The 15,189-nt window shown below is 37.4% G+C and overlaps 1 protein-coding gene across 7 annotated transcripts in view; it reads left to right on the top strand.

Annotated features, from left to right (window-relative positions):
- The window catches only part of COG5 (component of oligomeric golgi complex 5), a 344,840-nt gene that overhangs the window by 275,137 nt on the left and 54,514 nt on the right, over positions 1-15,189 (top strand). For all 7 annotated transcript variants that reach the window (XR_011539403.1, XM_070617151.1, XM_070617150.1 and 4 more), the window contains 2 exons: positions 9,593-9,703; positions 11,259-11,321. Coding sequence is in view for 6 of the 7 variants with exons in the window: in XM_070617151.1 (XP_070473252.1) it covers positions 9,593-9,703; positions 11,259-11,321 (174 nt within the window). In the remaining variant the exon portion in view is untranslated. The remainder of the gene's footprint in view (positions 1-9,592; positions 9,704-11,258; positions 11,322-15,189) is intronic.

The raw sequence follows: 15,189 nt of genomic DNA, 5'->3' as shown, positions 1-15,189 counted from the left end.
ACAGCGTGGCTGCCAACGAGTGGTGTAGGTCCGTGCCCAGGAACTGAACCCAGGCTGCTGCAGCAGATCACACAGACCTTAACCACTAGGCCACCAGGCCAGCCCCAAAATAAATTTCTAATTATTTAGATAATTGTTGCTCTCAGTCAGATAATTAACTTTTTTTTTTCAAGTCTTGACATTATGAACACTACTATTAAGATTAATATACAGAGAGAGCCTCATTAGCTTGGAGTTCAATAATATAAAATTTTTTTATTATTAAGACTCGTTAAATTGAAATTTATCTTTGGGCTATATATAAAGAACTTCTTTGCTATGAAAATTCATAATGCATACAAGATTATAGGTTTAATTACATCAGAATTTGTATCTCTCAAAAACTGTGAAAGTACTAGTCTATATATAAATATATGAAGACTAATTATTCTTTTAAATTTTATTGGTTAACTTAGGCCTTAATAGTAGGATGCCGGTATTTTAGTTTTTCTGTATCCCTGTGGATAACAAACTCCCATTTCTTTTGTAAATTCTGTGGTTTAAAATTCAGTCTGTACCAAACCCAAATTACCCAAATCAAAGAGGCCTTATTCTCTATACTTTGTGGATCTATGAAGAATTTTCCTGTCGATTGATGAATTAGTCATAGTATTCATTATTGGAAAATAGGGAAAGCTCAGCATACCTGACAGTGAACAGTTCTCTCTTCAAAAAATTAAAAATACTCAAACGTGTGATTCAATTAATTAACAAGGCCAATGTTTAGGAGTCAGTGATTGGTCACGGGTAGGTGGAAATTCCATCTGTTGTTCAAAAGCATAAGGCCCTTTAAAGAAAAATAAAGTAAAAGCTCCAAAGGAACCATTCTTAGCTAATTGTGCCTTCCCCAGCCCCTGTAGTTCCCAAATCCCGTGTGCCAGGTGGCGATTTTTGGCTTAAAGGCCCAGAGCATGGGAGAACATCTGCAGGAGGTTAGAGAGGGGTGGCTTGATAAAGGGCTTTGTAACAGGAATGCAGGTGTCTGAGCAACACAGCTTTGAATTACAAAGATGGTGACTACTCATCTCTCGTATATAGACAAGATTTTTTTTTTGAGGAAGATTAGCCCTGAGCTAACATCTGTTGCCAATCCTCCTCTTTTTTCCTGAGGAAGACTGGCCCTGAGCTAACATCCATGCCCATCTTCCTCTACTGCATATATGGGATGCCTACCACAGCATGGCTTGACAAGCGGTGCCGTGTCTGCACCCGGGATCCGAACCCGCGAACACCGGGCTGCCCAAGCAGAATGTGCGCACTTAACTGCTGCGACACTGGGCCGGCCCCAACAGGATTTGATTTGGTTTCCAGCTTTTTTGGTTCTATGTTGACCGTCCAAAAGGGAACCTGTCTCAAGCGATTATCTCTTTGATAAGAGATTTGTGCGAAGGTTTAGTCTGATGTCAAGATGTAATATCACCGCTGAAGCTCTTCTACATGATTGTAGAATGTACCTGTCCTTATTTTTAGGTAAAGAGATAAGTAGTAACACCTCTTTTTTTGTTGTTAATTAAGTAGTCAAATATTTGACAAATTCTGAAATATAAATAAGAACCAGGAAGGAAATAAAAACATCCTCTAACTGCTAGAGTAGATGTCACAATGTCCCTGCACTAGAGTCTACACTTAATTCCTAGGAAAGCCTCCCAACTTTCATGTGCATAGTCTGCTTATTTTCCACTTTAGAGCAAGTTAGACCAAGATGAGGGGAGAGAAGAGAAGACCAAAGAGAGGAAACTTAGGAATGAGACACCTTAGGAATAAGAAAAGAGTTCATGAAATCATCAAAGTTTAAAGAAAAAGGAAATATAAAATTTCAAAACCTGTGGCAACCTAAGGCTGTTTAATGAGTGAAAGGGGCAAGCAGGCACGTATACCCCACTAAGTTGTAACAGAGTCGTTTGTAAAACGAAAAGGTGTAGTGGCACAAGAACACCACCCACTGTGACACTTGTGAACACCGATGGTGGTTAAGTAGACTTTGCCGTCTTAAGGTACATGTGTACCTTATTTATGAAACCAGAAAAGTGTGATGTACTGTAGAAAGATCTTCTTGAAAATACTTTCTGATAGTTTTAACACCTAAGAAAATTAGTTTCATTTGTCAGGGAAGTTTAGTTAAGTTTACAGCCAGGGAAGTGAAGGATTCCTGCATAAATCTACAGGTTTGTCCTTTGCTGTCCGTTACAGAAACGTGCCTTGCGTCTGGATTCCAAATACCATACAAGTTCTAATGTAGTACACACTGTATTTAGTGTTACGGATGTTTGATAATTTAATTGTGAGTTTGTATATATATTTATATAATGAGTTTTATAGGATAATTGGCATAGTATAATAAGCTAAGTGATATTTAATCATAATTCTATTTTTGTGTTCCTTAACCTGAACCAAGTAATCTAGAGTGAAAGCATTTGATAAGTGTCAATAAAAATCATTATTTTCATCTGTGTCACAGATTAGTAGATCAAAAGAGATTATCTTTCCCAAAAACGTTCTTTTGGACAAGTAAACAGTAACCAAAGCGATTTATTTTCTCATATTATCTTTCAAGGATGGAGATTGCACATCTCTCGTTTTTGTAATGGATGAAATTATTTTCTATAACAATTTCTAAGTGTATTCTACAAGTGAACCTTTTAGATACTTTGTGGAATTCCACAGTGCCCTTTACTAATGTTTTGGTAACATTCCTCATTATGTAATGCTTCATACTATCGCTTAACATTTTTGCTTTCTTTCTTTCCAGTCTTTTTGTAAGAGCAAACTGCGGCATAGACAGATATGCTTTTTTTCTTACAGTTGACACTACAACATGAGCATCTTCTGTTGTTATTTGTTCCATCGTGTGTATTGCTAATATACCAGGGTTTTCCAATTTTTCTGTTTTATAGATAACACTATCTTTGTACATATAACTTTAATTTATTATCTTCATAGGCTATATTTCTAATAAGTGGAATATGTAAGGATAAAGCACTTTTGCAGCTGTTGGAATATATTGCTCATTAGCATCTCTTGACCTAGAAAACATTTAGTTAAACCATGGAATACGCTTAGAGGCCTTGGACCATATGTCTAGAAAAACCGCTAAGATGTAGAGCAGTGATTGCTGATCTGTTAAGAGTTCACCCCTCAGGTCAGGTCTAAGAGATTTCTAGTCACGGCCTGGAGTGCTGTGTTGCGATGCCATAACAGGGCCCCAATGCATTACTGCTGTCTTCTGTATGCGTGGGAGTGAGGAATGACAATTGGAGAGCCAGATATTTGCCCTTTATACTTTTCACTAGAAATAATACTTTACATCTTGTGTGTACTTTTTTCTTTTCACTGTGAACCCCAAATTGAATAGAAAGCATATATTAGATCAAAAGATTTTGTCTTAATATAAATTTCACATTAAAAATTAATTTGGAGGGCTGGCCCCATGGCCTAGTGGTCAAGTTTGGCGCACTCTGCTTCAGTGGCCCAGTTTGGTTCCCAGGCATGGACCTACACCACTCTTTGGTGGCCATGCTATGGCAGCGACCCACATACCAAATAGAGGAAGATTGGCACGGATGTTAGCTCAGGGCGAGTCTTCCTCAGCAGAAAAAATTTTAATTAATGTGGTAAGTGTAATGCAAACAGGCTCACCCCTTTCAGAAAAATAACTAACTATAGATATAACTAAAGATTCATCAGAACTTATTTCAAAGTTTTTGTTAAAAATATCTGATTTGAGTATAAAAATGTTTTGATTTGTTTTCATTCAGGGAAGCATTGTAGATTAGTATAATTTCACATTGTTCTGCTCTAAACCTATGAAATTCTAATGCATACTTTTTTCTCATTTGTGGTATGTATGCTTGAAGAAATACTTAGATTTATTATGAACAAGTCTACATAAAAAGGAGTTATCCTATAGTCTTGATGTTTCCTTAGCAGTAATGGAAATTATAGGTAAATGGAGTACTAATGGTATTTCTGTAGTACCTGAAAAGTAACTTGACATTCTCTAATTCATAACTAATCCATAAAGTATTTTCTTGTTCTTTTTAGACATTCTTCTGAGTCACCAAATTTATAATTCCCCCAAAGTAATTTTCAGTAGATTTTCTAAGTAGAAATTTAAAGCTGTCATCCAACTCTCCTCTTGAATTGTCAGTTTTAGTTCTTTTACTTCTAGCCCTCGGCTGTGATGTTAGGGAGATCTTTGTCATTTCATTTGCAAGTTAATTATATAAAAACATGCTTCGTGTTAACTCTACAGCTTATCGTTGTTTCAAGGATTCAGTCTCAGTTATTTCTCACACATTGAGTTCACATAATGTTCCTAGTGAGCAGATGTACAGAATTAGAATTTCTGAAAAATATTTTCTTCAGATAGTTAAATGTAAAAAGAAATAATGTCTTATCATTTGCACATAGGAACCATTTTAGTTATTCTTCTTTTTTTCTTTTCTCCCGAAATCCCCCCAGCACATAGTTGTGTATTTTTAGTTGTGGGTCCTTCTAGTTGTGGCATGTGGGACGCTGCCTCATCGTGGCCTGACGAGTGGTGCCATGTCTGCACCCAGGATCCGAACTGGCGAAACCCTGGGCCACAAAAGCAGAACACACAAACTTAACCACTCGACCATGGGGCCAGCCCCCATTTAGTTATTATTAAGGATTCCTTTAGCCTATGGATTTCCTCTCTTTCCGTGTTTGCAAGAGATTTTTAAAACTCAAATACAGCTCTTTTGGTTCCTGACATATTTCCAGATTGTATTAAATAGTGTAACATGATTCCCCAGATGTACATTTCTCATAGTTTAGGATGTTGAATCGCTTACCGCTCCCACCTTTCCAGTCCCTCAGTTCCTAATGCTTTACAGCCAAGGCTGTGTTTTTGCACCTCCATACAATCTTATTCATCTCAAGTAAGGTGGACTTTGAAAAACCAACAATGAGAAACCATTACTCTGGCCCTTCAGTCTTTCAACAGATACCCAGTGAGCATCTTCTATTTTAAGATGCCTTGCTGAACATGTACATGAATTAGTGAAAAGTCAATTTTAAGGAATTCAAATGAAGGGAATAACTTGAAACAATGAAAGTTAACGTGGCTCAAGGTGGGGAAGATTCTCAAGTCATTAGGAAGCGCCTACTTTGTGCAAGACCCTTTGTTACCACAACCCAGAAGGAGCCAGAATGCACTCTAACTCCAGGCAGCTGCACTGGCTTTTGGTTCTGTTTCCTCAGTCCTCATCTGTGCTTTCATCCCTAGCCAGTACTGAGCTGGGCTAGAGCTTGGAGGAGTGGGTTGTAGGACAGAAGCCCAAGCAAAGGGATAAGTGAGAAGAAAATAAGATCAAGACATAGAATTATCTAGAGATAAAAATGGTAATACCTTACATTGCTAAGGCATTTTACAGTCTACAAAGGATACTTTAGTATGAACTGTATTATTAGTTGCATGTTACAGATGAAGAAATTGAAGCCATATGTTACTCAGCTACCGAGCGGTAGAGACGACTCTAGTGTTCATTTTATTACTGACGTTCTTGGAACAGCAGGAGAATGGATAAAACCAACTCTGATAACTTCATACAATGGAACACCACGTAGCAATATAAAGGAACAAACATGGGTGAAAACCAAAAACCTTATGCTGAGTGAAAGAAGTTTTACATGCACATACACAAAAAACTTAATAGAAAGATATAGGCAAAACTAATCAAGGGGTGAAGTCAATAGTAACAAGTATACTGATGTCTGCATTTTATTTTGAGATGCATCAAAAATAGAAAATGGATAGAGGGTTGGATAACATAAGTAAAATCTAGGTGGTCAGTATATGGTGTTCAATGTACAAGTCTTTCAAGTGTTCATAATAAAATGTTAGAAAAAATAAATTATGCTCTATTTTTAATGTTTTTGAAAACAGTATGTATGAGCAAAAATTAAAATTTTTTTCAGGAAGAACAACACAGTGGCAGCAGGGGCTGGCAAAAGACTGAATGAGCTGTGAAACATTGTCTTTGAAACTCTTTAAAAATATCTTTCCATATTGTCTCTGAGTATAGCCCGGCTGAGAGCCACGGCTAAGTGAACCAGAAGGGGGGGTTGACTGGGAAGTGGAATGAGGGAAGCTTGTGAAGTGACGTGGTCAGCGCTGCACAAGAAAAGCCATTTGTCAAAGCTCATTGAATTGTACACTTAATGTCTGCATTTCGTCTTACCTAAATTTTACATTAAAAAGAAAATTAAGTAAATATTGAATTCTAGTTAATTATATGCATGCTTAAGTGTTTAGGTGAAGTACATATGCGTGTTTAACTGAAGTATACTGATGTCTGCAAATTATTTTGAAATGAATCAAAAATGTAAAATAAGTTGAAGGATGGATAGATATGTGATGTAGAGCAAATTGCAGAATGTTAATTGTGAAATCTAGGTTCTCAGTGTGTGAGTGTTCACTGCATAGTTCTAACCTGAAGGAGAAGAGGACAAGGAACTGAGAGTCCAGGGTGTTGGAAAGACTATCTGTACGTCTGTTGAGTTAATCAAGAGTTACTGCAGGAGTGAGTAGCAATGAGTACACCTGGTACCCAGATCTTAGTCTGTAATACCACTCCCCACTAGAAGGACCCAGAACTCCTTGGAGATATGGCAGATTCCAGATAAAAGTATTGTATCAATGTAAATTTATGAAGTTGATAACTGAACTGAGGTTTTTTAAGAGACTGTCCCTATTCTTAGGAAGTACACACTGAAATATTTAGGGGTAAAGGGCCATAGTGTATGTACGATTTAGAAAAAAATTATTGTGACAGGAGTGGTGCTGGAGAGAGACACAGGATGCACTTAACCGATTATATTCTGTGCTGTAAAAGCAGGATAAAGAGCAGATTATCCTCCGTTTCCAATCTTCTAGTGTTATGTTTTCATTTTGATATTTAAATTTTGTTCTGTGTTTTTGGCACAAGTGATGTTTCATTTTTAGTTTTTTAATATTCTCAATGCTTTGCTGCTCTACCTCTAGTATTTTCTTCATAGAGCTTTGTAGGTCTGTTTAACTTAGCCATCTTATCTTAACCTTAGTATTCACGAGGCTCTGAGGGCATTCATCAGACAGCTCTTAAAGTCTGGGGATTCTTCTTTCTATACTTTTTAAAAACAGCTTTTTTTAAAAGCTCAAAGTATACAATTCAATGTTTTTTAGTATATTCACAATCAAATTTAGAACATTCCATCACCCCAAGAAGAAACCTCCTAACCATTAGGAGTCACTCCCCATTTGCTCCTCTTCCACCTGCCCCAAATCACTAATCTACTTTTCTTTCTCTTTGAGTTTGTTTATTCTGGATATTTCATATAAATGCAGTCATTTGATATGTGGCTTTTTGTGACTGGCTTCTTTTACGGAGAAAGTTTTCAAGGTTCATCCATGTCGTAGCACGTTATCAGAACTTCAGGCCTTCTTTTTGCTCAGTAATGTTCCGTTGTATGGATATACTACATTTTATTTATCCATTTATCCGTTGGTTGACATTTGGGTTGTTTACCTTTTTTCGGCTATTGTGCAATGGAGTAATGCTGCTAGGAACATTTGTGTACAAGTTTGTGTGTGAACATATGTTTTTGTTTCTCTTGTGTGTACAACTAAGAGTCGAATTTGTGGGTATATGGCACTCTGTGTTTACCTTTGAGGAATGGCCAGAATGCCTTCTGGAGAGACTGCTCCATTTTACATTCCTGCCAGCAGTGTATGAGGTTTCCAGTTTCTCCACATTCTGGCCAACATTTGTTATCTGTGTTTTTGGTTATAGCATCCTAATGGCTGTGGAATGGACCTTTATATACTTTTAAACCCTAAAAATATGATCAGTCCTCAGTAATAAAATGATCTCCACCCTTTTCTAGCAGTAGACCTGTCTCTTCATTAAATATGGAATACATGAAATAAGTGGAAATGAGATATCCCATTTCGTTGTTAATTCTTCAAAATTGTTTGGAGAGAATCTCAAGAAAAGTAAGATAGATTGGATTTTAAAAAATTGTACAGCTAGAACTCATAACTTTTAAATGCCCCTTATGGACGGATATGTCTTAAGCATCTGACCCTGGATCTTCCATAACCACTGATGCCACTGACCATTGCCACTTTAATCGCCAGAGTGGCTTGTTCAGGAGCCTTTCCCCCCCTCACCGCAGCACAGAGCCCGTCGTCTGCTTTCTCACAGGAGCTCAGAGCTTCTGTTACTGCTTCACCACATTGGAGACTCAGGTGGATTTTGTGGGCTCTCCTGAGAGTCTAACCATTAATTCTTAACATAGTGTCCAAAGGAGAAATAGGCTTTTGTCAGACCACCGACTTACAACTGACGATTTTAGAACACAACTTGACTGCAAGTTGGTGACTGTGTGCACAAGGAAAAGCAAGATAAGTTGGAATTATTTACCCTGATAAAAAGCCTTATGTTGACTTAATAGCCATCATCATGGGTTGTAACTTTAGCAAAGGATTATTCCCTTTATTTTCACTGCAATTTTTACTGTTTTTTAAATTGCATTTTATTACCACAAGTAGGAATTGATAAAGTGGGAAATGAGTTTAATTTTGAAAATATATGTGTGTGTATGTGTGTTTATCAAAGGAAAGTAGATGGAAAAATAGTATTTCTTTCTCTCATACTTTATTTGGCTCACTATAACAAGGAGAGGATGCTCTTAGTTTCGCCTCTCCTAAAAGGCTAGTTTTTCATGTTTCAGATCTACAACCACATCCATCACGTTATTTGGATCTTGGTTTGTTTGTTTTGATCAAGTTTATTTTATCTTTAAATAATAATTGCTATAGAGGATTGGATTGAAATCCGCTCAATATGAGAATGCTTTATACGTGGATTTGTTTTCTTAAATTGACCTATGATAGTTTTAGATTAACTCAGTAAAACATTCCATATCGTTTTCCCTAAAACTCATGCTTTTAGGAGTAAATTGAAAGTCAGGAGTAGAAAGTTCTTAATGCCACTCCTATTGGTCATCCCTATAATCTTAGGCAACTTCCTTTTTAAATTTTTTTGATCTGTAAAAAATAAGAGTAGATCCTCTTTTCTCCACTTATTTCGTTGGAGTATTATGATGGCTGTGGCTGTCAAATGTACATAGCATATAGGTTTATTTTTATTCCTTCCTCTCTCCTTCTCTTCCTTCCTTCTTTCTCTTTTTTGATGCCTTATCCTGAGTTTGTGAGTAGAAAAAAGACTCTTGACAGTTGCCAGAAGCTGTTCCCTGGGAGTCCTCTGCTGTTGTTTCACAATGACAGCACCCACTGGGCTTTTGGGTGACACGTGGCTCCGAGGCCCATCAGCCGTGCAGTATTGATGGAGGGTGTGCTTCCTGTGCGGGACCGCGTGGGCCTCGCTTCCGTGGTGTTGCCTCTGCAGGGCTTCCCGGCTGTGCTGGAGTCCCAAGCTGGACCTGAATGCTTCCAGTTCACGTTCTCTTTGTCGGGGGCAGGCCTTCCCCCAGTTAAATAGGAACTGTCATTCTGGTCATTTCTGCTTGTGTTGAATTCTTACAGCTCTGCACGCAAGGAGATGCAAGTCAGGTGATTGGGCCTCTTACCGAAGGGCAGAGGAGAAATGTGGCGGTAGTGAATTCACTGTATAAGTTGCACCAATCCGTAACAAAGGTAACCTTTATCTTTATTGTGATTAAGTTCTTTTGACTTAATTTCAAGTTGTTCTTTCTTTTTGCCTCAAATTTGGACAACTTATGAATTATTATTTAACTTTTTGCAAAAGTATACAATGAAAATGTGATGACTAAAATAAGCTGATGAATTAAACTCTTTTTAAACAGTCTTTGATCCTGGCTTTTATTATTTGTGTGATGTTTTGTCTGTACATTTGATTTAAAACATGTGAACCGTAGATCTTCAAGTTTGGTTGGTATAATTTATTGAAGAAATGATTTAAGGATAAATCATATGTGTTTCATACCTATTAAAAAGCATAATTTGATATCATGTGGGTAGTAGTAAACTATAGCAAAGCTCATGACAGAATAAGAACTCTTAAGCCCTCCAATGCGTCAGAAAGATTCTGTCCTTTTTGCTTTAGCACAAAAAAGAGGGAGAGGAGCTGCATTAAAAACAGTGAATTTTTATGATGTAATTACTGATGACTACTTGCAAGTAGAAAATATATATACTCTTTTTGCTTTGTTCTACTAATGCATTTTTAATAAATGACTGCCTTCATATATTATGCCTAAGATGAACTATATTCATAATTACTAGGAAAGCAATACTTTCAACCCCATCTTTGACTTTTGAGTAGCTTGTGTTTACTCTCTGTGAACTCTTTTCGAAACGTTTAGTAAGTAGGAAGATAAATGTTTAAAAGACCTGAAGGAAGCTCAGGTTAGATGATGTTCTTGAAAACTGCCCTCTAATATGAGCTTTAATATGCTAGATTGTATTTCAGAATATTTATAGGTGACTATTATTCATTTGCTTAAAATTTTTACTAGTCCTTTTATAGTTAGGGGTTTCCAAAAATGTGTATTTCACATCCTAGACAAAATGTATTTTAAAGGGTTATTAATGGGCAAATCTCAAAAAAGTAAATAACAAACAAAAGTAAATAGAATAAATGATATATTTTCCATTTCCTATAATTATTACTCTAAGGCACCACAAGCAATGAAAGATTGTATGTATTTAGGCTGAGTTAAATGTCTTTATTGATACTTTCAAAATTTTCATAATGTTTGTATTGATTTGTAAAAAGGGAGGTGTTTGACGTGTATTTTAAAGACATTGAAAATTGCAGTCAGCCTAGAGAAGGTGAATTTTCTTAAAGAAATAAGTAAATATAGCTTTAGACTGACCTTTTCAAGTTAAAACTTTATAACTAAAACCTATCCAAACTGAATAAAGGAAAGCTAGCTCTTAGAATCCTTAATGTTTGCATTATTTGAAGTATATATTTGTTTTATACAGGAAAGAGTTTTCACCCTGCCTTAACTAATAAATACAAATGAATTTTTAAAACATTTCTGAGATATTATTCTCAGTAATATCTGAGATATTTCTGAGATATTACTCTTAGTAATATCTCAGTAATAATAACTATTTTATATGTGACTTGTAGAAACAGTTTTATCGTGCTATGGTCAAAATTCGTATTTATAAAAGTAAATGACTTAAGCAAAACTATAACTGCATCAAAACCTTGTTCTAGGTGGTTTCCAGCCAGAGCGCATTTCCTCCAGCAGCTGAGCAAACGATAACTTCAGCCCTAAAGGTAAAAGAATTTAATTTACTCTTTAACTCTATAGATCAAAGTGGATTTTAGAATTTTTTGGATAAGGGAAGATGTCACATTTTGAAAATAATTCAGAGAGCGGCCCCGTGGCCGAATGGTTAAGTTCACGCGCTCCCCTTCGACGGCCCAGAGTTTCGCCGGTTCGGATCCTGGGTGAGCACGTGGCACCACTCATCAGGCCATGCTGAGGCGGCGTCCCACATAGCACAGCCAAAAGGATGTATATACAGCTGTGGACTGGGGGGCTTTGGGGAGAAGAAGAAGGAAGAGAAAAAAGAAGATTGGCAACAGATGTTAGCTCAAGTGCCAATCTTAAAAAAAAAAAAATTTCAAAATCCTCTATGTATACCAAAAGTAGCATTTTGATAATTATCCTAAAGAGAGAGGACACATGTCTATTTATATTTTCTAGAGTTTAAAAATATAGCCTTTTGGTGTATACAGATTGTGTTCTACTTATGATAATTGTATCATAAGCAAAAGAAGCCAGAGTCTCACAGTATTCATCTTAGGGCAGTAGGGCCCAGTGTGATCCCAGTAAAGCACTGGTTCTCCACCAGGGTGATTTTGTCCTAGAGGGGATATTGTACAATATCTGGAGACATTTTTGATTGTCATGATTGGGGGTGAGGTGCTCTTGGCATCCACTGCCAGGAATGCTTTTAGACAAACATCCTGCAATGCATAGGACAGCCCTCCACAACAAAGAATTATTGCGCCCAAAAGGTCAGTAATGCCTAGGTTGAGAAACTCTGATGTGTATCTGTAAGGTCTGAAAGCAGAGCAAGTTCCCATTTTTTTATATACTAACATAAATATACCTCCTTTCTAATGTTCAGGAAGTTTAATAAAAAATAATGTGGTATGAGATTGAAAGCCATGTAAGTTGACAATAGGTAACTTTTAAAAAAACAAGCAAATCATTTATTCTTATAATAGTAATAGATACCGATTCTTTAGCATCTGCTGCTTGCCAGTCATGTGCAATACAATCATGCGTCGCTTAACAACAGGTATACGTTCTGAGAAATGTGTCGTTTGGTGATTTTGTTGTGTGAACATCATAGAGTGTACTTACAGAAACCTAGATGGTACAACCTACTGCACATGTAGTCTGTATGGTGCTAATCTTATGGGACCACCATTGTATATGTGGTCCATTGTTGACCAAAATGTCATTATGCGGTACAGCTGTATATTGAAATATGACAGCACTGTTCAAGTTATGTATTATTATCTATATTTTATATAACTTAAACATAATAGCTTGCTCAAAGTCATGTAACTGGTAAACCCAGCCCTCACTGACTCAAAAGAGTCATGTCTGCTACACCTTGCCACCATCATTCATTTACTAAATATTTATTTAGTGCTTACTAAGCAAGTAACTAAAACCATACATAAAGACTCTGGAGCCAAACTGCCTGTATAGGAATCCCATCTCAGCTGTTTCACTAGCTGTATGACCTCAGACAAGTTAATAAGGTTTTCTTGCCTTAGTTTCTGCATCTATAAAATGGTACGATATACCTACACAAAGGTAATAAATGTCAGCTATTAGACTAGATTTAGATAACTTGGGTAGAGTTAGAGAGAGATGAAATATTTAGATTCAGAGAGTAAAGAGGACACAAAGAAAGAACAATCACAGAGTGAGAAAGAAAATTGGAAGAGAATGATGTCGCAAATCCCAGAGGAGAAGGGAACTTCTGAGATCACATGCTGTCCATAAGTGACATGGAGGGGGTTCACAGGCCCCAGAACTTAAGGGCGCTGAATTCATGAAAGAGGGCAAGAGGAGACGGTCTGTTTTCCCAGTGTAGTCAGAGGGCACCTGGGCGTTTTCTCTGCATCCTTTTCCGCACTGTGCTCATCTCATGATGATGAAATGTTAAAGCTGCCATAATACAATAATTGTTTTTAGTAAGAGTTGTCCAATTTATTGATGATCATAAAAATACCACAAAATCAAGCTAATATGACCACCCAAAAGGTCTTAACATTCTTGCTTCCAGGCAGGAAATGCATGTAGTCTCCTTTTCTGTAGTTCTGAGTTTTTTCCTTATCTTCTAGCGGTAGCTGTCAGACATTTTTTCATCACTACCCAAGATAAGAAATACGTTTTACTTTGTGACCCTATACACAAAAGCATTTATAAGTATATACACACATATATAATTGTATATATATATATAGGATATACACTATACACATTTCTATAATTGAAACAAAGATGTCACAAAATAATGCTTTTCCTTATTTTTGTTTGTTTGTTTATTTTGGTGAGGAAGATTTGCCCTGAGCTAACATCCGTTGCAAATCCTCCTCTTTTTTTGTTTGAGGAAGCGTGTCCCCGAGCTAACATCTGTGCCAGTCTTCCTCTCTGTTTTGTCTGTGGGATGCCTCCACAGTGTGTCTGACAAGTGGAGTAGGTCCACATCCAGGATCCGAACCTGCGAACCCGGGCCACCGAAGTGGAGTGCGAGGAACTTTAACCACTCAGCCACAGGGCTGGCCCCCTTTTCCAATTTTTTTTTAGTCTACTCTGATATTTTCTATACTCATCTGTTACGTTTTAGAAACAGTCTCATAGTGAGCCATTAAATTGATTTTTTTAACCCCTAAGGATCACAACTTATAGTTTGAGAAAGTCCATTCTGTAGGTTTAGACAAACTGGCTACCCTTTGCCTCATGATAAAAATTTGCTGGACAGGGGCTGGCCCGGTGGCCGAGTGGTTAAGTTCGCGTGCTCCGCTGCAGGAGGCCCAGTGTTTCGTTGGTTCGAATCCTGGGCGCAGACGTGGCACTGGTCATCAAACCACGCTGAGGCAGCGTCCCACATACCACAACTACAAGGACCCACAACGAAGAATATACAACTATGTACCGGGGGGCTTTGGGGAGAAAAAGGAAAAAATAAAATCTTTAAAAAAGAAAAAATCTGCTGGACAAGTTAAAAATAGAAATTCCTTGGAGACTAATTCAGTAGTGGGTGGACTCTGAATCTGTATTTATAACATACAACGAAGGTTTCTCCGCGTATGAGTCAGTGTGGGCTGGGGCTCGAGGCCGCGCGGGGAGAACTGCCCTGAGGCTGGGGTTTGCTGGCCGGCAGTGGGGTCTCGTGCGCGAACTTAACCACTATGCCACTAGGTCACCCCCTTCTTTTTTTTTAATTCAAGTATAATCGACATACAATATTATATTAGTTTCAGGTATATGACATAGCGACTCACTATTTCTTTATGTTACAAAATGATCACCACAACAAGGCTAGTGACTATCTGTCACCATACAAGGTTGTTCTGAATTACTGACTGTATTCCCTATGCTGTACACTACATCCCTGTGACTCATTTACTGTATAACTGGAAGTTTGTGCCTCTAATCTCCTTCACCTATTTCACCCATCCCCCTCCCCTCCCCTCCCCTCTGGTGACCACCAGTTCTTTCTTTGTATCTATGAGTTTCTTTCTGTTTTGTTTTGTTTTTTAGGTTCCACATATAAGTGAAATCATACAGTATTTGTCTTTCTCTGACTTATTTCACTTAACATAATACCCTCAATGTCCATTCATGTCACAAATAGCAAGATTTCATTCCTTTTTTAGGGCTGAGTAATATTCCAGTGTGTGTGTGTGTGTGTGTGTGTGTGTGTGTGTGTGTGTGTGTGTGTATCACATCTTCTTTATCCTTTCATCTAATGATGGGCACTTTGGTTGCTTCCACATCTTGGCTATTGTAAATAATGCTGCAGTGAACAAAGGGGTGCATATATCTTTTCAAATTAGTGTTTTATTTTCTTTGGATAAATACCCAGAAGTGGAATTACTGGATCATATGGTA

The sequence above is a fragment of the Equus przewalskii genome, chromosome 4 (genome assembly GCF_037783145.1).
Source record: "Equus przewalskii isolate Varuska chromosome 4, EquPr2, whole genome shotgun sequence".
NCBI classification, from domain to species: Eukaryota; Metazoa; Chordata; class Mammalia; order Perissodactyla; family Equidae; genus Equus; species Equus przewalskii.
This window is presented reverse-complemented; position numbering and strand designations above follow the sequence as displayed.